Below are 23,393 nucleotides of genomic sequence, written 5' to 3' on the forward strand. Positions count from 1 at the left end.
AATGGTTTCTGACAACGGACACCAGACCTCTTGAGTAGCGCTTATTGAACATCTGACTTACAGATCTCTCAATATCAACAGAACAGGTTGCATCTTAACGCCTGCTAGACTTAAATGGGTAAAACCAGTCTAACTTAGCAAAATTATCCAAACTGATTGCTGTGTCTAAGAGAGACATCAGATTCTGTCAGATGACAATGCGGTTATCACTTTAAATAAAAATATTTTAGGATTATTCCACCAACACAGCTAATTTTTCCAGTACTGTATTATATCTGCATTCTCTGCCTATGGCTACTAGGCAAGTTGTTAGAAGCAAGGCTAATATAGTTATATCTTTGAGGAAATATGAATTGCTAAATGAATATAGTTATTAAAATACTTATATCATAGGTATTGATGTTACCTGCATGTGCATTATGTGTGTCAACAGATAAATATGTTTACAAGACAGACATACAATGTTTAAAATCAGCCAATTTTTTAATAAATGCAAAGATGTTTAAAACTAATTTGATATCTGACAAGTCACTGAAAAACTGATTTCCTTATCCTCCACTTTTTTCTGCTTTTCTCCTTGATTGTACTACTGGCCTCTGACTGCCTAATGCCTTATTCATTCCTCATTTTCTGGGCAGATCACTAGTTTGTGAAGATAATTAGGGACCCCTGCTATTCCATCAGAGACTTGGATCTCGAGGCTAATTAAAATGAAGTGCTGCACATATGCAAGCAGCTGATAAAGGCTTGCAACAAGGCACCTGGAATCCTGGCATTTGGATAGCAGCAGTGGCAAAGAGAAGAGGCACGTTTTGGCAGCAGAAAAACTTACGAGGAAAGGCAGAGAATCCTTCACTTGCTGAGGTCTTCCATGTTAATATTTTCCAATATGCTGACTGACTAACCTACAGCAGAGCTCAAGCAAAAGAGACAAAGTTTTTTGGGCTCCCTTCATTATATTGTAAAATCTTTGGATGAAAAAAAGGAGCTAGAGCAGACTAGAATTTAGATGACCCAGGTTCAGATCCTAACAAGGCTGCAAGGCTCACTGGGTCACCTTGAGCCAATCACGCCTTCTCAGCTTGTCACATACATCACAGGGTTGTTGTGAGCACAAAATGGAAGGTAGAAAACCATGCAAGCTCCTTAAAGGAGAGATGGGACGTGCATGCAATTTTAAAACAAGCAGTGCCTGCACATTATGCCTAGCTGTGCAATTATTCCACCTCTTGTCTGGCACAGAGGAATTACACATAGAATCCTAGAATTGTAGAGTTGGAAGGAGATGATCATTGGCTGGAATCTGCAGCTGGATCAAACTACAACTTTGATGTTATCATCAGCACCACGCTCTAACTAGCTAAATGTCCCAGTGTTGATTACATGATCATGTGTGAATGTGCGCACGCAATCACACATTCAAGATCTCATATCTATTCCCGGCACATATACACAGCCTACACACTGGGGCACTGAATGAACTGGACCTGAGACAAATACATGGATATGAAATGGAATTCTTTGTAAGGACACTTACATGCTGCTTTCAGGGGTTCCCCCCCCCACCTAAGTCATACTCAGAACATTATCAATGGACTTCATTGGCATATGCAATTATGATACACTCTGCTGCTGCAGGCTTTCGCAGTTTTAAGAAAAATAAGTCTCTCTTCTGCCACGCAACCACCATGCCCAACCCCTGGCAACTCGATAAGGCTTCACTTTCGGTGTAAATATACTGTGTGTTGCAACAACAGCAGCTCAGTCGGTGGAACAGGAGACTCTTAATCTCAAGACCCACCTTGGGCCAAAGATTCCAGCACTGCAGGGGGGTTTGTCTAGATGACCCGTGTAACCCCCTTCCAACTACCCAGAAGCCTGAGTTCAATGGGGCTTTCTCCCCCCTGGTAAACGCGAATGTGATCTGCAGCTCAAATATCAGTGATCCAGAATACGCGCCAGAGACGCAGGCAGTTTTCCCCCTTTTTTTATGGAAGACAGAGGGAGGGAGGAAAAGGAAGATGGATCCAGGGGCTGCAAAAAACATTCGCAGCAACCCTGAAATCCCAGCCGTTCCTTCTACGTGTGGAGGATCTCTCGAGCTCAGAGTCGCCGAGCCCTTGCGCACAGAGCTCCCGGAGGCGGAAGCGCGGGGCGGGGCAGCGGCCAGGCAAGGCAGGCGGGAAATTTGAACGCAGCCGCGGCTTCTCCGCCCCTCCCGGTCCCCTTTTTTTGTTTTCCGCCCCACGGCGCGAGGATGGTGGAAGGTCCCGGCTGCGCGCTGAACGGGGAAAAGATCCGGGCCCGCGTGGCCCCGGGGCAGGCGGTGCGGGGAAGAGCCCTGTCGACGCCCCCGTCCCGGTTTGTCATCACGGCAGGACAAGGCGCTGCCGCTACTGCCGCCGCCTCTTCCCCTAACGCGGTTAGTAGGGTCTGCACTCTGAAGCCGGTGCGGATCTAAACCTTCGCTCCACCCCCGCTGTTGTTATAGGAATGGCTGCAGGGAAGGAGTCGGGCGGCGTTAGCATGGGGTTCACAGGGCTCCCTCCCCCTCATAAGAGCAGAGGTTGATGGTCACGTGTCAAGGATCTTTTAAGATTCCTGCGTTCCAGGGGGTCGGGGTAGATGACCTTTGGGGTTCCTTCCAGCTCTGTGACTCTACCCAAAGACACATCCAGCCGGATATGCTTTCGGGAGGCCACAAGCAAAAACAAGGAATACCTGTGGCCTTCCAGGTGTCTTTGGACTGCAGCTCAAGCCCCCCCCCCCCCAAAAAAAGATCCCTGACCAGCCTCCGAGTTTGTTGTGGGGCTGCGGCTGATGGGAGTATTTACTGATAACGCCAAGGTTGCAGGTTTGATCCCCTTTTACGGTTCCGCTGTATGTTCCTGCATTGCAGGTGGAGGACTCGATGATGCTCAGGGTCCCTTCCATCTCCGATTCTATGAAGATCAGTGAGCAGGGTCCACACGCCAGCTTTGCTTTAAGCCCGCTTTGCATATTATGGGTGTGATAGGGACTCCACATCAAAGGGCAGATTGCTAGCTCTGCTCCCTGGTGTTGGAAAAGCACTGGCCCCTGGGTCACACATTGGCACAGACGTGTTCCCGGGAAGAAGCTGTTCTTGCCTAGGCTTCCATACAATGAGGGTGTGGCATTGCAACAACAGCGCTTCCTGCTTCAACCCCAAAGCCCCGTGATTGAAACGACTTGCTAGGATTACTTAAACTGCTCCTCCTGAAAATGCATCCATTACAGAAAACCCATTTAAACTAATGGAAAGGACTGAATGTGTTATTGGTTGTGTTGATAGGATTTTAGGGCTGTATCAGCGTGTGATGCGTTTACAAAGGTTATTGCCGTGAGCAGATTTGCAGACTGTAAAGGGGGTAAATGGCACATGAATACTTAAATAAATCTTACCGCTGAGTTTTTACCAATGATATTTGCATGGCAAGTATGGTGCCCTTTGGTCCCCTTCATTCCATTTTGTCAGGCTCTATAATATAATATTGTGGCACAGTATTGAGCAGGCCATGTCAAACATTGTATAGGTTGCAACAGCAATGTATGCCATCCAGGCTGCTGGTCCTGTTCCTAAAACTAAGCACCTGCAAGGTTGCCCAGTAAACATTCCTTTGTTGCATGTCAGAATTACAACAGACATGACTGATTGACATGAGGTTTGTATAGCTGACACAATCATCTCCTCGCCAGTAATCATCAGTTCCGACTGTTTCAGCGATTTCGGGCAGCTGTTTGTGAGGGTTTTTGTTTTTTGTTTTTCCCCTGCGCAAAACACTTAAAAAGAAATAACTGGCAATCTGTAATATATTCTTGCTATTAACATAATAAATCAACCATAACGAGTCTGATTAATTTGAAGAGTTGGTAGAGCTTGGGCAAACATCTAACACATGTAAGAAATAATGAGGAAAGTGTCCTCGAGTCACTTTGCCTAATTAGGAAGATGGCATTTTTAATATATATATATATATATATATATATATATATATATATATATATATATATATATATTTAAATAAATAAAAATAAAAAATTATTATAAGAAAGCCTGTTATACAATATCTGCTATAGAGTCACTGTCATTGAGGTTTGTTTTTTTAAAAAAGAAACGTACAGGGAAAGATCACATACTGAAATTGGCTCACAGGGAAAAAAAGCAAAGCAGGTGGATGGAGTTGTTTGTTTGCTTAAGAATGTACTAATGAGGCCTGCTGTTGGTGTGAATGCACAGGACAAGGGAATAGGGTTCTCCTCCTCCGCTTCCCCACTTGCTTTCCCCATGTACACAGCATGCAATTTCTCCACAAGTTTTGATCACTTGTGTTGCCAGCATAAAATTACTCTGTTGGGGCTTGTGGAACTTTATAGAGGAAAAGATGTTGGAATATAAATGAGTAGCTTGGGTTAATGAGCTGTGAACATCCAAGGCTGTATTCCTGATTGGTGGGGTGGGGGGTACGGAGGAGACTCCCACCCCGCCTTTGTTCAAGTGCAAGCAAGGAAATTTTATTTGAGGCAACATAATCCTCAAAAGTACTCTGGTTATGTCGTCTTTCGTTGGAAAGATATAGTAAATATTCCAACTTGAAAATGCACAAAGCGTTTTCTGTTTAGGTTGTTTGTAAAGACATGTTTGGCATAAATAGTAAATCCTGACAGTACTTCGTATATATATATATATATATATATTTTAACAAGTGGTAACTTATATTTTGCCTTTGTAACAATAACTGGTGTTGCTTTTCCCTAGGATACTGTAGCTTTTGGGGGGGGGGGCACCGTGTAGCTGTACACAAAGCCAAACAACTCAGCCCTAGGCACTGAGCCTAGTGTGTTTCCAACAGAAGGCCCCATATCCAATCTCTTGACATCTGCAGGAAGGCTCCCTGCCTGAAACTCTGGAGAGTCACTGCCAGTCTAGCCTAGACAGCATTGAGCTAAAGATGGACCACTGGTCTGATTCCATGTAAGGCAGCTGCCTGTGTTCATGCTTAATGCAACCCTTTGGGAACAGGCCATGCCCATAGCTCAGCAGTAGAGCATCTGATTTGCATGCAGAAGGTCCCAGGTTCATTCCCTGGCATCTCCAGGTGGGGATGGGAGAGCACCCTCCCTGAAACCTTGGAAGGCCACTGCTGGTCAGGGGAGACAATATTACGCTAGTTGGGGCCAGTCTAGGATTCCATGATTTCCTGAATTCCATGGTGTGACTTGACAGAAGGCGGCTTCCTATGCTACAATCCTTCTGTCTGATCTGCACAAACAGCAGATCATGTGGTAAAACATCCTGGATTTGATTGTTTTATAAAATTAGTTATACTGTATTCTGCCTTTGGGGGCATGCCTTACCCAAGATAGCTCACAGTATCATAAAAACCCCCCACTAAACACAGCAATGAAAAATACTCAATCTTACTTACTTGAATTTCTTCATACCTCAGTGGCAGGCAAGGGGAATCACATGACTAACTGTACCTCCCAAATTTGCACACATAGAAAACTAATGTGTTTGGAGGAATTCAAGGTTATAATCTTTCTCTCTAGTTGTTGTTTTCATTCAGTGAGGCTTGTCTTTCACAAAACCATGTCATCCCCTTTCCTCAGTTTTGGGGTATCTAAGAACACTTTTATCCTGTGATAAAGGTTTGTGGAGACTTGGTCCCCATTTATGTTAAATGCCAGTGACATGGAAGCCCTGTGGTATCTATCTTCTTGTGTTCCTTTGGTAAGTGTGAGGGGCAAGGGGTATCGCGAAGCCCCTCCCCTCCTGAGTTCCAGCCCAGCCCAGAGCACGACTGAGAGCAGGGAGAGCTCCAGCTCCAGTGGGGAAACAGGAAGTGGGATCCAAGGCTCTGGCAGGGTAGAAGAGCCAGCGTCCCAGGTGGGACAGGAAGGAGGAAAGAGGGGGGGCAGACCCATCCCCCCAACTCCGGAACTTCGCAGAAAGCGTCGGGGGAAGAGGATGGGGCTCCCCAAGTTGTTATGCTGGCGCAAGACGCGCCAAAAGCCATTCGGAGGTTCTGATGAAAGCTGAAAAGATGTGTCTCTGTAAATAGCTCTACCTTTAGCACTGTAAATACGCAGCACCAATAAAAAGATAAAATGCAGAGCGGTGGAGAGTCGTTACTCTGAAGTAGTCCCATCCGACCACTGTGACAGTAAGTGTCTGAATAGAGGGGGGGAACTGCAGGGTCAAGTTCAGTTGTATGATTTCTTCTCAGCTGAGGTGGCCACTGGGCTGGGAGGCAGGGTGATTATAGACTAAAAACCAATGCAATTGGCTGTGCTAGTACAGTTCCTTTTTCCATATGCTTACTGGACTCAAGCTCCTTTCTCTAGAGAATAGACAGTCATACCTCGGTTTAAGTACGCCTCGATTTGAGTATTTTCAGTTTAAGTACTCCGCAGACCCGTCTGGAACAGATTAATCCACTTTCCATTACTTTCAATGGGAAAGTTCGCTCTAGGTTAAGTACGCTTCAGTTTAAGTACTCTACGGACCGTCTGGAACGGATTAATCCACTTTCCATTACTTTCAGTGGGAAAGTTTGCTTCAGGTTAAGTACGCTTCAGGTTAAGTACAGACTTCTGGAACCAATTGTGTTTGTAAACTGAGGTACCACTGTACTTTGAAAAGTAAAGTCCTTTCCCGAAATCAGTTTTCAAACAGCTTGGGCATAGTCAACTTGGAAAAGGCACCATCTGCTTGTTGTACATGCCCTCTGCTATTTAGGAGGTGGTAGATTAAGGCACCATGCCATGGGTGGATTTGCTTCCAGGTGAATGCCAGTGATGGCCTAGGCTTGCTTAGCTTGAGGGGGAAACCGACATTCATGGTGTCACAATGGCAGGGCATAGTATGTGCAAGCCTACCGCCAGCATGGCACACTGTAAACTAAGGAACTCTTTTGTTACATGTTGAACAGAATCAGCTTCAGTCCACCCATCCTTGTGAGCCTATTTTTACTTGAATCACAGTCACAAAGCTGGATGAATTTCCTGCTTTTGTGGTGTGACTTGGAGAGAAAAAATGAAGTGGTTGTCAAGCATTTGTCAGGCCACAATGTATGGCCAGTAGGCTGAGTTTGGCTTGTGAATGAACCAGTTACACAGGGCTGGTGTAGAAAAACATCTGAAAAACGAGGTCATTATCAACTGTACAGTATGCCTTGTTGGATATACTGTACTCAAAAGTAAATTGGCTCTGAAACATGTTATTGAAATGCGCCAAACTATTCAAAACTGATGCTGGCTTTGGTCAGGCTGATGGAAAACCACTTCTAAACAAGCATAAGTTTGCTCCCATTCACCCTCAGATTTTATGCATCCAACAGCAAGTTGTTATCCTGTCTGAAATAATCATAAATTACACCATGACCTTCAGTTTACAACATGTTCTATTTCACAAAGACATCTAGAAATTCAAAAAACAAATTAGCAATTGAGAAAACAGCAATCTTGGGCCTTTAAATTATTTAATATTGTGTGAGTAGCAAGGAAGATATTACATAAACAGTGTCAGCATATTATAGTAGTTTGGCAAAGTGTTGATGCATAGTGTTCAGCATTTAGCGTGTAGTCTTCCAAGAGTTTTTGCTTGAATCATTTTTTACATTCTGTTGTACTGACAGAAGGGTCCTAGTGGATAATCATAGACTTGCACAAGTTGGCTTCATACAAATATTTGGCCATTTGGTTTCACGAGTCTTTCAGCTGGAGAACTTGAAGCAAACTGGCAAGGACCAAAGCGGAGCTTAGCACGAATGTAATTAGTTTCCTTTTGTACAAACCTTGGAAGATTTCTCCAAGTGGCCATTTGTGTTTTTAAAACCAACATTTTGATCTCAGATTCTTTTTGGCGCACCTATTTGGTTTCTGTGCTTCTAAAATCTATCTAGAAGGAGTTCCATCATATGTTATTAGATTAATATTTGGCACAAAAATCCCTTTATTTATTTTTATTTTATTGTTGTTATTGTTTTCACACCACTCAGATGATTGGGAATAAAGTATCCAGTCAAGACTTCTTGAGTGTGCTTAATGGATATGTTTACAGTGGTGTGGAAACTCTGGGGAAGGAGCTGTTCATGTATTTTGGACAGAAAGCCTTGAGGTAAGTGAAATGTACATAATTTGGAGGAAATATTGCCCAAATTTATTAAGCTTTGTTTAAAAAAAAACCTGGGCTTTTTTATTTTTTAAAAAAGGTGTTGCTTGCTCTCTCATCTCTGCACACTGACATGGTTTGCATCTCACACTAAGCCAAACCATGGTTTAGCATGAACACTCAAGTGTGTAGCTCCCAGAGAGGAGCTCATGATTGCCTTGATCCTCCTTGGTGGTTCTGTTGCTGAGCTAGCTAAGCCCATGATTCAGCTTACTCTGTCATCCAAACCAGGGTTCTTGATTTAGCTCACCTGAACAAACCACAAGCCATAAACCATAGGAGAAACCTTGGTTAAAACTCATTGAGTTTGGAGAGAGCTAAACCATGAGCCTGGGTTAAAATCACACACCAAGCCACGACTTAGCTAAGTGAAAGCATGACAATGACCAGGAAGGATTGAAGTGGCTGCAATTACTTCTCTGGGTACCCCCCACGGTTTTGTGATAAGTCGTGGTTTGGCTTAGTGCTGCATATGAACTAGCTAGGCCACTGAACACATTCTCATACCGACTGCAAACTTTTCGACCATTGACATAAGAATATAAGAAGAGCGCTGCATCTGGTTGTAGTGATGGCCTAGACCATGGGTAGGCAAACTAAGGCCCAGGGGCCGGATCTGGCCCAGTCGCCTTCTAACTCCGGCCCGCGGATGGTCCGGAAATCAGCGTGTTTTTACATGAGTAGAATGTGTCCTTTTATTTAAAATGCATCTCTGAGGAACAGAGGAAGGTCTGAGGAACAGTGGACTGGCCCACACAGCTGAAAAAGTTTCCTGACCCCTGGTCTAGACCTGCAGAAAAGAGAAGAAGCTGGTAGACAAAAGTCTGTTTGTAAGATATGCACAGTCTAGCAAAAAGCTGTTTGTTCACGCAGTGTCACAAAGGCCTTCATTAGCAGATTGGTGCTCACATGGAGATGAATGTGTTGAGACATATATATATATATATATATATATATATATATATATATATATAGAGAGAGAGAGAGAGAGAGAGAGAGAGAGAGAGAGAGAGAGAGAGAGAGAGAGAGTTAAACCACTGATGACCATAGAAGGGGGAGATTAAGATACAAAAAATTAATACCAATTACAGCAAAAGAAGAACCCCAACTAAAGCCCCAAACAGTACCCCAGTTCATCAATCTGTTCAGCAGCCATAGTCATTGTAGTTGGAGTTATGCCAGAGTAGGGGATAAGCTGGAAATAGTTAATGTTCTGAACTGAGGGATATTCAGAAATGTATTTCTTTTCTAGGATCCACTTTGGCATGAATGGTTCTTTGCGTATAAATGCAGATGCAAGCCGGAACAGAAGTGGAGAATTGGCAGTTCTGGAAATACAACTTACTAATGATTTGGTTTGTTTCTACGATGCAACTGTTGAGCTTAGGTAAAACCATGCATGTTTTCCTGTGATATGTTTTTACAAGCATTCCTGAAGGGGGAAATACAGTGGCTCTAAGCTGGAAATGTTGCAAGATGGCTTAAATCAAGCGAAAAGTATGCTTAAATTCAAGGAGTTCATTTTATTTGCTTTGTAAGCGGGGTGGTGGTGGTAGAAGAATAGATGTTTTAAAAATGCCTGGATACACACTGAAAATAAATGAATAAATTGTTATCCATAAAACTGACAAAGGAATATACTGCCCTCTCACAAAATATCGGGGTATAACTTATATTGGACAGCAATATAACAACATGTGTGTGTGTAAGATCACATATTTGTACTCCACATTTAATGGAGAATAGTTGCTTCTTTGTAATCTTTGCTCGTAAATAAATGCATGTTTGTAGTAGGGCTGCAGGGTTGAATCAACTTATTCTAATTTTTTGTTTGTTTTTAAAGTTGACTAAAAATGTGCCCTCATTAATCAGGCAACAGATTTCTTCCCCTCCCTACCCACCCAAAATACTGCTATATAGTAATGGGGGTCCTGTAGTCTTCCAGATGTTGGCATACAAATATCAGGTGATTGACAGGTTGGTAGCCTCACCCACCTGCCAAAGAGATCTGGGATGGGATTTTGTTCCATTCACTGGAAAAGGTTTCACACTCCTGGTTTGCTTAGACAAGCTAATTTCAAACTTTTGCTTATGAAGTTTTGTTCAATAACCCATAGTTACGGTTAACCACAGTTTAGGGTTCTGACATAATGTTAAACTGTGGTAAATCAGAATGGAGCTTCCCCCCCAAAAATGTTCCTGGTTTAGAACTATAGATTGCTTCCTGCTAAATCCAGCCTGGCTTTGGGCAGTTTTGTTTTTTCTCTCCGATACTACCTACTGATAAAACTACTACTTAAATATTTTAATTGCACAATGCATTGCTCACCTACTGTCTGCTTACAACAGGTTTTCTTTCCCCTTTTAACCTTGCAGGAATGCTGCTGAATGTGAACAGAAAGTCAGAATGCTAGAAAAGTTGGATGTATGCTCTCCAAAATTTAGTTTTTTAAGAGCAGAAGGTGAAATTAAGAAGCAAAAGGGACGTATGTTATGTGATGTGTTGCTCGATCAGGCAGTCCTACCCGGAGTGGGAAACATAATAAAGAACGAAGCACTTTTTGACAGTGGTCTCCATCCAGTTGTTAAAGTATGTGAAATATTCCTGGCTTCCTCCTACTTGCAGGTTTGAATTGCGAGAACCAGAGTTTAAGAAAATATGCAAATCTGTACCATTTTCATAATAGTAACAGAATATTAGGCACCTGGCCTAAAAGCAGATCCTCAAAAGAATCTTCTCACAAAAGGGATGCGTGACCAAGATTGCTTTTCCTTACAAATTAAATAAGTGGTCTTGAGAAGAAAATAATTCAGATTGATATTTCCAAATTGGGCAAGTGGGCTAAAATAACAGTTTAAAACGTAGTAAAAACTAACAAAATATTCAAGTACAGTGGTACCTCGGTTTACAAACAGCCCTGTTCACGAACTATTCAGTTTATGAACTCCGCAAAACCGAAAGTAGTGTTCCGGTTTGCGAACTTTACCTCGGTCTACGAACAGAAGCTGAACGGTGGAAGGGCACCGGCGGTGGGAGACCTCATTAGGGAAAGTGCACCTCGGTTTAAGAATGGATTTGGTTTAAGAACGGACTTCAGGAACGGATTAAGTTCGTAAACCGAGGTACCGCTGTATCTTTTTAAAAAGCCATACGATGATAAAATTGGTCCCTGATGATGATTTTCTGAAAAGTACTATGATGATATTTATCTCCTTGGGGGTTCCTGACTTTTTGTGTGACCCACCCCCAAACCAAATGATTGCGTAAATGGTGGGTCCACTGTATATCAACCCCCTACATTTGATCTGGAGAGTCCGGTGGGAAAGCGGACCCGGAAACAGCCATAGTTCAGTTGTAACCAAGCTGATTAACCAGCAGTGATCCCCTCTAAGTGATTGTCAAGACAAAAGTTAATGGCACTACTTTGTGTTCTTGTTTGTGGTAGAATTTTATACACGTCTTCTCAGAAGAAAGTCCACAGAGTTCAATGTGGCATACTCCCAGATACATATCCATAGGATACTAACCTTAAAACGATACTAGTTGTCCCTTTACCAGTGATGTGGCTTCTTAAGATAGGGGTTCCACGTCCTCAGCCTTTCCTTGTTTTAAGCAATGACCCACTGTGGCTTGGAGAGTCCTTGGGTGTCCTTTTCTAAACCTCTGCTCCAAATTCCAGGCCTGTCAGCTAACGGATGAGCAAGTACATCACTTGGTGAAAATGACTCGGGATTTCACGCTACTCTTTTATAAGGTAGGGAGAAAGCCCTTTCTCAAGAGATCTTCGAAAACTGCATTAAAATGTAAATGCTGAACATGTGTCTTGATAGTAAAAATGTTTTTAACACCATTAGTATAAAATTGCTTCACCCAGCCAATTGATTGAAGAGGCTTTTTCGCCCTGGCTGATTGAAAATTGCCTGTGGAATCCAAAGGGAGATGCACTTGAGTCTTTTAATTTCCATAGGACTTGGGGCCAACTGATGTATTTAGAAAAAGTAGGAAAGAGCTGTACTACTCCACCAGAGAGCCCAGGCAGAGAATTACATGATTCGGTGTTCCCAAGCCATCAGAAATTATCTGGATGTAGAAAGGTAGCACAACCAGGGGAAGTGGTTTTGGTCTTCAGCATGCTAGGTTTCTGTTTTGATTAGTTTTTTAATAAGAAAAATGTAATGTGAACTCTCCTGGAGTGCTGCACTATCAGCTTTTTCTGTCCAGGTTGGTTGGTGCTTAAGCACCATTGATGGCAACTGCCAGAGAACTGGTGTTGTTGTTGTTGTTTAGTCGTTTAGTCGTGTCCGACTCTTCGTGACCCCATGGACCATAGCACGCCAGGCACTCCTGTCTTCCACTGCCTCCCGTAGTTTGGTCAAACTCATGTTCGTAGCTTCGAGAACACTGTCCAACCATCTTGTCCTCTGTCGTCCCCTTCTCCTAGTGCCCTCAATCTTTCCCAACATCAGGGTCTTTTCCAAGGATTCTTCTCTTCTCATGAGGTGGCCAAAGTATTGGAGCCTCAGCTTCACGATCTGTCCTTCCAGGGAGCACTCAGGGCTGATTTCCTTAAGAATGGATAGGTTTGATCTTCTAGCAGTCCATGGGACTCTCAAGAGTCTCCTCCAGCACCATAATTCAAAAGCATCAATTCTTCGGCGATCAGCCTTCTTTATGGTCCAGCTCTCACTTCCATACATCACTACTGGGAAAACCATAGCTTTAACTATACGGACCTTTGTCGGCAAGGTGATGTCTCTGCTTTTTAAGATGCTGTCTAGGTTTGTCATTGCTTTTCTCCCAAGAAGCAGGCGTCTTTTAATTTCGTGACTGCTGTCACCATCTGCAGTGATCAAGGAGCCCAAGAAAGTAAAATCTCTCACTGCCTCCATTTCTTCCCCTTCTATTTGCCAGGAGGTGATGGGACCAGTGGCCATGATCTTGGTTTTTTTGATGTTGAGCTTCAGACCATATTTTGCGCTCTCCTCTTTCACCCTCATTAAAAGGTTCTTTAATTCCTCCTCACTTTCTGCCATCAAGGTTGTGTCATCTGCATATCTGAGGTTGTTGATATTTCTTCCGGCAATCTTAATTCCGGCTTGGGATTCATCTAGTCCAGCCTTTCGCATGATGAATTCTGCATATAAGTTAAATAAGCAGGGAGACAATATACAACCTTGTCGTACTCCTTTCCCAATTTTGAACCAATCAGTTGTTCCATATCCAGTTCTAACTGTAGCTTCTTGTCCCACGTAGAGATTTCTAAGGAGACAGATGAGGTGATCAGGCACTCCCATTTCTTTAAGAACTTGCCATAGTTTGCTGTGGTCGACACAGTCAAAGGCTTTTGCATAGTCAATGAAGCAGAAGTAGACGTTTTTCTGGAACTCCAGAGAACTGGTAACTATGCTTAAAAGATGAATTGCATTGCTTGACATCTTGCTTACCTATAAGTCAGAAAGCTAGGGGAAATGTTGATGGTTTCTGTGAGGGGCAAGGGATATCGCGAAGCCCCTCCCCTCCTGAGTTCCAGCCCAGCCCCGAGCGAGGCTGAAAAGAGGGAAAGCTCCAGCTCAAGTGGGGAAACAGGAAGTGGTGTCCAAGGCTCTGGCAGGGTAGAAGAGCCGTCGTCCCAGGTGGGACAGGAAGGGGGAAGGAAGGGGGGCAGGCCAGTCCCCCCAACTCTGGAACTTCGCAGAAAGCGTCGGGGGAAGAGGATGGGTCTCCCCAAGTTGTTATGCTGGCACAAGACGCGCCAAAAGCCACTTGGAGGTTCTGATTCAAGCTGAACAGATGTGTCTTTGTAAATAGCACTGCCATTAGCACTGTAAATACTCAGCACCAATAAAAGACAAAATGCAGAGCTGTGTAGAGTCGTTACTCTGAAGTAGCCTTCTCCGGCCACCGTGACAGCAACCTCCAAGTCTTTCTGGCTACTTTGGAACGGCCGCGATGAGCGCGCAAGACGCTGAGCAGTGGAGGCTGGAGGCCGAAGCCGCAGCACAGGAATTACAGAAATTACAGAACCTGACAGCGCAGGCACACCAGCAATTACTTGCCGCTCAGGAGGAAGCGCGAGGAACGCGGGAGGAGCTGAACAAGCTGGCAGAGCAGGTGAGAGCGAAAGATGAAACTGAGAAGCAACTAAGGGTGATGGTGGTGGAGTTACAGAAAAAGCTGGATGAGGAAAAAGCTGCGAGAGGTGGGGGGGGGTGCCCCAGCCCCAGCTAGTCCAAGTGAGGAGGGGACAGACCCTAGTCACCAAGTTTAGCGGCGACCCGAGAGAGTACCTAGGCTTTGAGACAGAAATAAATTATGCGCTGGAACTGCATGCGGCAGAATTCCCAGATGACGCGCACAGAGTCTCCTTTATCATAGAGCATTTGACGGGGGCCGCCAGAGAATGGGTCAGACCGCTCATCGCGCAAAAAAATAATTGCATGAAGAACGCAAAACTATTCTTAGAAGCTTTAAAAATCATGTATGCGAGTGACTCTGAAATGGAAGCCACAAAAGAAGAGCTTCATAACTTAACACAAGGAAAATCGACAGTTCGGGACTACTGGGCGAGGTTCACCATGCTAGTGCACAAACTGGGGTGGGATCTGCACAGTGAGCCAGTGAAATCAGCCTTCTACCTGGGGTTGCACTCAGACGTTAAGGATGAGCTGGCGAGAGGTCCCAAACCGCGGACTATGGATGAGTTAAGCAAAGCGGCGCTAGCGGTGGGGGTGAGACAGGAATCCAGATGGAATGACAAACAAACAACGCGCGCAGCAAAGCCTTGGTTCCCACGCTCCCAGGACAGACCACTTCACCAAACCCCACCCCAGGGCCCACCCCTAGTCCCGCCCAGACCGAGCTCAGAGCTGGAACCGATGGAGATCGGTGGAGCGCGCGCGCGGGCTTTTCAAACCCCGGCGGCGCCAAGACGCAAGGAGGGAAGAGGCGGGAATTGCTTTCTCTGCAACTCCCCCCAGCATCGCGTCAGAGACTGCCCACATCGCAGGGAGTGGCAAGGAAAGGCGGGAACGGTTGTGCCCTCCCCCACTGCCGTAGCACCACAGCAGGGAAACGAGACAGCCTGGCTGCAGGAGACAAGGGGCAGCAGCCAGGCACAGTTAGCACAAACCGGCCCCAACCCGCCCACCCGCACAGCGAGGAGCAGCGCCAGCCCACCCCCACCCCCCCCCAGAGCAGGGGTGGTTCTAGAAGTGACGCTAACGCTCCCAAATGGCTATCCCCTGACGGTCCTCGCGTTAATCGATTCGGGGGCGTCGGCGAACTTCTTCTCGAGAACCTTTGCAGAAGCACACCAGATCCAACTTCTGCAGCTGGATTTCCCCCTGCACGTCTCCACCATAGACGGCAGGGAGTTGCTGGGAGGGGCCATCACCCACCAGACCCCCCCCATGAGAATGACGGTGGGGCGACACTCAGAGACACTGGCATTCAACGTCACCACCATCTCAGACCCCCCATCGTCTTGGGCATGAGCTGGCTGGCGCGCCATGACCCCTCCATCAGTTGGCACCAGAGATGCATCACGTTTGGATCGGACTTTTGTCTAGAACATTGCATGCAGCGCCAACCAGGGGAGGGGCCTCCCATAGCCACGGTGGCCACCATGCACATCAAGGGGGGGAGGCAATACCCAAACCGTACTGGGACCTGCAGGAGGTCTTCAGCGAAGCGGAGTCCGACCATCTACCCCCACACAGGTCCTTTGACTGTCAGATCAACCTGGTGCCAGGGGCCTCGCTACCCCCCGCCAAGCTGTACTCCATGTCAGATCAGGAACTGGAGGATCTGCGGGAGTTCATCGACAAGAACCTCAAGAGGGGGTTCATCAGAGAAAGCAAGGCAGCAGGGGGCAGCCCGGTCTTCTGGGTGGACAAGAAAGACACGCAACAGCGCCGCCTGGTGGTGGATTTTAGACGGCTCAATAGCATGACGGAACCGGTGGCTTTCCCAATGCCCAGAGTGGACGATCTACTGACAGCGGCACGCAGGGGCAAGATCTTCACCAAGCTCGATCTGAGGGGGGCGTACAACTTGATCAGGATCCGGGAAGGCGATGAGTGGAAGACTACGATGTTCACGCCTCTGGGCTCTTTTGAATATCTGGTGATGCCCTTCGGTTTGCAAGGAGGCTCAGCATGCTTCCAGGCCTTCATGCACCACGTCCTGGGGTCCCTCCTCTTCAAGAACTGCTTGGTCTTCCTAGATGACATCCTTATATACTCCAATGACCCCGAGCAGCATGTGAAGGATGTCAGGGAGGTGTTGCAGCGCCTGAAGGAGAACCACCTGTATGTGAAGCTAGAGAAGTGCAAGTTTCACACCAGGGAAGTGGACTTCCTGGGCTACAAGTTGTCAGACAAGGGGCTAGCGATGGACAAGGACAAGGTGCAGGCCATCCTGGACTGGCACAGCCCCAGGACGCGCAAAGATGCCCAACGCCTACTAGGCTTCGCCAACTTCTACAGGAAGTTCATCAAGAACTTCTCTCGCGTTACGGCTCCCATCACGGACTGCCTGAGAGGCAAGCAGAAGTTCAGATGGACACCAGAGGCGCAAGCAGCGTTCGAAAGCCTCAAGAGGGTGTTCGCCTCAGACCAGAACTTGTTCCACATGGTGCAGGATGCGCCCCTACGCGTGGAGACAGATGCTTCAGACAGAGCTGTGGGCGCCATTTTGCTGCAACTGGACGCCAACAGAGAGTGGAGACCCTGTGCCTTCTTCTCCAGAAAGCTGACCCAGCCGGAGCGCAACTACACGGTGTTTGATAAGGAGCTTCTCGCGATCCACTCTGCGTTCCAGCACTGGAGACACTTCCTGGTGGGCGCCAAGCACCCCATTCAGGTGTGCACGGACCACAAGAACCTGGAGTTCTGGAGAACGGCCAGGGTGCTCAACCAGCGGCAGATACGGTGGGCAGAGTTCTTCTCGCACTTCAACTTCTCCATCCACTACATACCGGGGGAGCAGAATGTCAGGGCGGATGCCCTATCCCGCAAGCCGGAGTACATGGAGGAGGAGTTGCCCCCAGCACCCAGGCACATTTTCCCCCCGTCCGCATGGTCCTGCGGAGCAGCAGTGGTGAGCGAGGCAGAACTCACAGCACTGACGGCAGCAGATGAGTTTGCCACCCGCATCTTCAGAGAGCTGCGAGGGGGGAGGGAGCAGGCAAAAGACTTTGAGGAAAGGAGGGGGTTGCTTTTTTACAGGGGAGCCCTGTACCTGCCCACCAACCAGCTCAGAGGTAAGGTCCTCAAGCAGATGCATGACAACCCGACGGCGGGTCATTTTGGAAGGGACAAAACCACTCACCTAGTCATGAGACACTTCTGGTGGCCAGGGGTGCGGGAAGATGTTCGGGACTATGTAAGGGGCTGTGACATATGCCAGCGAGCAAAGGTGGTCAGAGCACCACCAGCAGGGTTGCTGGAGCCATTAGCCACACCGCACAGGCCGTGGGAAGTAGTGTCCATGGACTTCATCACAGACCTGCCGTCGTCCAGGGGCAAGACCGCAGTGTTGGTGGTGGTGGACCTCATGTCCAAAATGTGCCATTTTATACCGTGTGCCAGGGCGGTCTCTGCAGAAGAGACAGCCAAACTGTTTGTTGACCACGTATTCAGACTGCATGGATTACCTTTAAGAGTTATCTCGGATCGAGGCCGCCAATTTGTTTCCAGGTTCTGGAGGCGGCTCATGAACCTCCTGCAGGTGGAGGTCAGCTTGTCGACGGCTCGGCACCCGCAGACCAATGGACAGGCGGAGAGGGTCAACGCAATTCTGCAGCAGTACCTGAGATGCTACGTCAGCCAGCGGCAAACGGACTGGGTGGATCGCCTGCCACTGGCAGAATTTGCCTACAACAATGCGGTGCACGTCTCCACAGGGGTGTCGCCCTTTAAGGCCAACTACGGGCGCGACCTCAGATCCTTCCCGGAGAGTGAGGGGGAGGAGGAGGAGGAGGGCCCACAGGCAGAGGATTGGGCAGAGGAACTGGAGACGGTGCACCAGCAGCTCAGAGAACACTTGGAGAGGGCCAAAGAAGCGTACAAGAAGGGGGCAGATCGCCACAGGCGACCGGGGGAGGCCATCAGGGTGGGGGACAATGTTTGCTTGTCCTCGGAGGGCCTTCCCACCAGAGGGAGGTGCAAGAAGCTGGCACCCAGAAGGTTGGGCCCCTTCACGGTCACGCAGCAGGTAAACCCGGTGGCATACAGGCTGGCACTGCCAGAGGACATGAGGGTGCACCCAGTGTTTCATAGATCGCTGCTGTCTCCGTACAGGGAAAGTAGCAGGTTCCGAGGCAGCGCACAGACCCCCGAGGGAGGGGGGGAGAGTGGAGGCAGGGAGCCACTCAATGAAGCAACGGCCATCCTGGATTCACGAAGGGGGGTGGGGGGCCTGGAGTACCTCATGGCATGGGAGGACGCCCCGCCATCCCAAAATGAATGGGTCCCAGCCACCCAGATACAAGAGGAATTCTTAGTGGAAGAATTCCACGCCCTCTTCCCACACAGGCCCAAGCCCTGGCACATGGAACGGGAGTGGGAGGAGGAGGAAGCACAGGAGGGGGAAAGCAGTTCACCATGGAGATGGGAAGCAGAGTTTGAGGACACGGAGGAGGAGATATGGGCATCTCCGAGGTCCATTCAGTCAGGAGAAGAGGTGGACTGGCAGCAGATTTTCACCCCCACCAGCTCTGAGGCCACAGACTTTTTGGGCTTTCCCTCTTCCCAGGAGGAAGGAGGAGGCCAACGGGACTGGGGGGAGGTGTTCACACCAACAGGCTCGGACAGCACGGAGTTTTTAGGCTTTCAGTCACCACCGACACCCGTGCAGCCTCTAGGGAGGGGAGAAGGGGGGCCTGGGAGGGGGGTGGATGTGAGGGGCAAGGGATATCGCGAAGCCCCTCCCCTCCTGAGTTCCAGCCCAGCCCCGAGCGAGGCTGAAAAGAGGGAAAGCTCCAGCTCAAGTGGGGAAACAGGAAGTGGTGTCCAAGGCTCTGGCAGGGTAGAAGAGCCATCGTCCCAGGTGGGACAGGAAGGGGGAAGGAAGGGGGGCAGGCCAGTCCCCCCATCTCCGGAACTTCGCAGAAAGCGTCGGGGGAAGAGGATGGGTCTCCCCAAGTTGTTATGCTGGCGCAAGACGCGCCAAAAGCCACTTGGAGGTTCTGATTCAAGCTGAACAGATGTGTCTTTGTAAATAGCACTGCCATCAGCACTGTAAATACTCAGCACCAATAAAAAGATAAAATGCAGAGCGGTGTAGAGTCGTTACTCTGAAGTAGCCTTCTCCGGCCACCGTGACAGTTTCTTTTCTTTTTTCTTTTGCTGATAACCTTTTGCTTTTTTTGCAAATAAGAAATATGGGTTTGTAACATTATATATATTTTAAAAAATTAAAGATCTTATCGGTTCACAAAAAAATGTGCATTGTATTTTTCTGACAACAACAAAAGCCCTGCAGTGATTGACAAGCAATTAAAAAAAGCAATGATGAAGTTTATAAGAACATATTAAAAGCAGATTTAACAATATAGTATCATTTGTGCTGCCCGAGGAAAACAACCCTCTTTGCCCAGTGCCAAAACAAGGCTGATGCCTGGTTATTCCTCTCTGGGGAGATCATTCTATAAAGGGGAAGCTAATTTCCAGGACAGAAAAACAGGAATTTCTCAAATTCATGGAACTTTTTTTACCTGCCCAAAGCGTGAATGTATTCAAATCTCTCATTTTGGATTTTTCCCCCCCTAGTCGGAGGATAAATTGATTTGACAATGGGCTGGAGCTCTGGCTTTCTAAATCACATGAATAATAATTCAGTTCTCTGTTCTAGTGTCGCAAGACGGGATCAGCGTTGTATAAGCATTACAGGGTGTACAAGCGCCCTAACTGTAGTCAATGCAGAGCAAAGATCACGGTGTGCCGCTTAGGAGAGAATAACAGAATGACGTACTTCTGTCCTCTGTGCCAAAAGAACAAGCCTCAGCTTGTGGATCCTGGGTAGGTTGTTCACCTTTATCAAACATTTTCTAAATTATCTCGGCATTCTGAGAAGAACTGGTTTTTAGAAACGATAACCTTTTGCTCAATAGCTCTCCAGCTTGTCCAGTGTCAAAATCCAACCTTTGGCATTTGTTTGTTTGTTTGTTTGTTTGTTTTAAATGATGTTCTGTATTTTTCTGTCACTCCTTCCTCCTCTCTCTGGGCTACCCCTGCCCACTGCCCAGCCACCTGAATTAAGCCAGCAATTTTGTAAACTAAACCTTGGACCAAGTCCTATTGAACTTATTGGGACCAAGTAGATATGGATAGGCTACCACAGGAAAAGAGTTGGATGTATACCCTTGTTACATCCGGGATGTCCAACCTGTCGATTGCTATCAATCTATGTTTAAAAAATGCCTGAATACACTGGAAATAAATGAATAAGTTGTTATCCAAAAGAATTTACTGCTCTCTCACAAAATATCAGGGTATAACATGTTTAACACTACATTGCAAAGCAATAGAACAATATGTGCAAGATGACATATTTGTACTCCACATTTACAGGAGAATAGTTGCTTCCTTGCAATCTTTGCTCATAAATAAATGCATGTTTGTACAGTGGAACCTTGGTTTACAACTACCTCTGTTTATGAGCGCCTCCGTTTACGAACGCCGCGGACCTGGAAGTGTTCACATCCGGGTTCCGCGGCGTCGGATGCACAGATCGCTTCTGTGCAGCTCACGCATGCGCAGAAGCAATCTGCGCAGCACGTGTGTGCGCAGAAGCGCTCTATCGGTGCTTCGTGCACGCGCAAAAGTGTGCTTTCTAGGAGCGAATGCCTCCGTTTACGAACGCCTCCGTGGAACGGATTTCATTTGTAAACCGAGGTTCCACTGTACTAGGGCTGCAGGGTTGAATCACCTTATTTTTTAAATGTCTTGATTTCTTCCCCTCCCTCCCTACCCACCCAAAGTATTGCTATATAGCAGGGATGTCCAACCGGTTGATCATGATTTACCGGTCGATCGCAGGTCCATCCATGTCTTTCGCGTGATCCTGACTGATCCACCCCCCCCCCAAACCAAACCAAACCAAAAGCTCAACAACATTGGCTCCCTAAATGTCAATCCAATGGGTAGATCACTGCCAGTTTCTTAATAGTGTGAGTAGAAGCTGGACTCCCTGCAGTACATCAACAGAACTTAGTGTTATAATGCACATTTCCTGCATTCAATGAGCAAGGCTGCAATCCTAAAGGCACTTTCCACAGAAAGTGGGGTCTGCAATCCTAAATCCTGGTAAGCAAGTCCCATTGAACACGGTGGGGCTTATTTCAAGGAAGGCATGCATAGGATTGTGCTGTAAGTAGCCCACCTCCTTTTTCTTTGTCTTCCTTTAAACATTTTTCATCCCACCTCTTCTCTCCCTTAGACAAGGTGGTTATTTTTAGGGCCGTATTCCCTGATTCTAAAACAGTAGGGTTAAGGAGCGCATGCACTGCTGGAGTCAAACAGATATCTTATTTTCATCCCCTTGTTTATCTCATGCAAAATAATGCAGGCAGCAGGGCTTCAGCTTGTTAAGCTGCAGATGGAGGATGTCTACTGAGAGCACCAGGGGGGCAAGCTTTTATTGAGGATATTTTATCCACAATTCAGAAAAGGGGAGAAAAGAAAAATTCTGCTGCCTTCTAGCTAAATTGGAAGAGATTTTCAGGGAGGATCGTTTTAAGAACATAAGAAGAATTCTGCTAGTTAAAGACTAAAGGCTTGCCTAGTTCAGCATCCTGTTTCTCACCTTGGTCCACAAGATACTTCTGGAAAACCCAGAAGGAGGGCAGCAGCCTCCTCTCATGGATGTCCCCCAGTAACTTGGTATTCAGAGAGATACTGCCTGCCTGTAAACCAGGACAGAACTGTCGTTTACATGACAAAATTGGCATATTGGGAATGTGGGCTGAGTGGAGCCACATGGAGTTTGGCACATGGGGTACCCAGCTTTAATATCAGCCCATGCTCTTCACACTCTTAATGCAGGATGACCTGTAATGTGATGGATATGGGTTGAGTTGCAAGATGAGCAGGCACAACCTTGATAAGTTCCATATGTACATGTTTCCGTAACTGGATGATGTATCCATGTATACAAGCCGTTGCTGTGAGTGCAATTCTCTGGCCTGATACAACACCTGCCTTTTTCTTAGAATGAATTGTGTGTTTGTCCTCTTCTCCCCCCCCCAAAAAAAAAATCGGGTGTACTCTTTGGGTAGGTACATTCAAGACTGCAGTGATAGCGGGCCATGTTAAACTATGGTTTGGTCAGGATAACAAACCGTTGAGATGGGAAAGCAAGAAGAAACATGTGATTGAAAATGTCTTCCACCATTCATTCCATTCGCTGGTTTCCAAATCACAAGGAGGGAGCGTGCACATTAGCATCCTGTCCCATCTACAGGCTGCCCCCCGCAATGAATGGATGTTGGAGGCTGTGGGGTTGGAGCTAGCAAGCGTAAGTCCACTCTCTCCTCCTCATATGATTGATTGCTGAATACATGAGGAACAATGCCCAATCAGGGTTATTTTGTTGAAATCCAATTTTGAAGCATGGAAGAATTTGAGAATTAGGCTGGAACACAAAGTTCCCTTTTATGTCCGTCCGTCCCCCCCAACCCCCCAAAATAACTCATCTATATCTAACAATCTTAGTGCAGGATACACAGAAGCATGAAACGAAAGTTCCAATCACAAGTGGGGGACAGAGCAGGCAGACTTCTCTTCTGATCTACATGTGTCCATTGGAACATGTGTATAGAGCCCTCTATGTGTGGCAGCTCTTATGACTCTACAGGGCAAGGGAGGAACCTAATCTCCATCACTTCCTGGCCTAGCATGTGTATTGAATCTATTTGGAAAGTCTAGAAGGGCTGGATTGCATAGATCAGGGATGGGCAGCCTGTGACCTTTCAGGCATTGTTGGACTTCATCAGTCCAAGCCAGCATGGCCAACCACCAGGAATGGTTGGAGTAATGGCTGAAGAGCTTCCAGAGAGCCAAACAGTAGCCACCCCCAGTATAGATGGCTGGTATGCCACTGCGTTTTATCACCCAGTGCTTTGAAATAAGTAAACTCTTATTGTTGTTTTTGGGAAATACACTTTTGAGGAGTGGGAATAGTGCCTGCGACGAACCT

At 46.8% G+C, this 23,393-nt stretch overlaps 1 protein-coding gene across 1 annotated transcript in view; it reads left to right on the forward strand.

Annotated features, from left to right (window-relative positions):
- Positions 1-2,257: 2,257 nt before the first annotated feature.
- Positions 2,258-23,393, forward strand: part of NEIL3 (nei like DNA glycosylase 3) — a 39,641-nt gene continuing 18,505 nt past the window's right edge. Inside the window, exons 1-6 of the mRNA XM_035112163.2 lie at positions 2,258-2,422; positions 8,022-8,140; positions 9,447-9,581; positions 10,571-10,784; positions 11,875-11,949; positions 20,049-20,215. Coding sequence (XP_034968054.2) covers positions 2,258-2,422; positions 8,022-8,140; positions 9,447-9,581; positions 10,571-10,784; positions 11,875-11,949; positions 20,049-20,215 — 875 coding nt within the window. The remainder of the gene's footprint in view (positions 2,423-8,021; positions 8,141-9,446; positions 9,582-10,570; positions 10,785-11,874; positions 11,950-20,048; positions 20,216-23,393) is intronic.

This window comes from Zootoca vivipara, chromosome 9 (assembly GCF_963506605.1).
Source record: "Zootoca vivipara chromosome 9, rZooViv1.1, whole genome shotgun sequence".
NCBI classification, from domain to species: domain Eukaryota; kingdom Metazoa; phylum Chordata; class Lepidosauria; order Squamata; family Lacertidae; genus Zootoca; species Zootoca vivipara.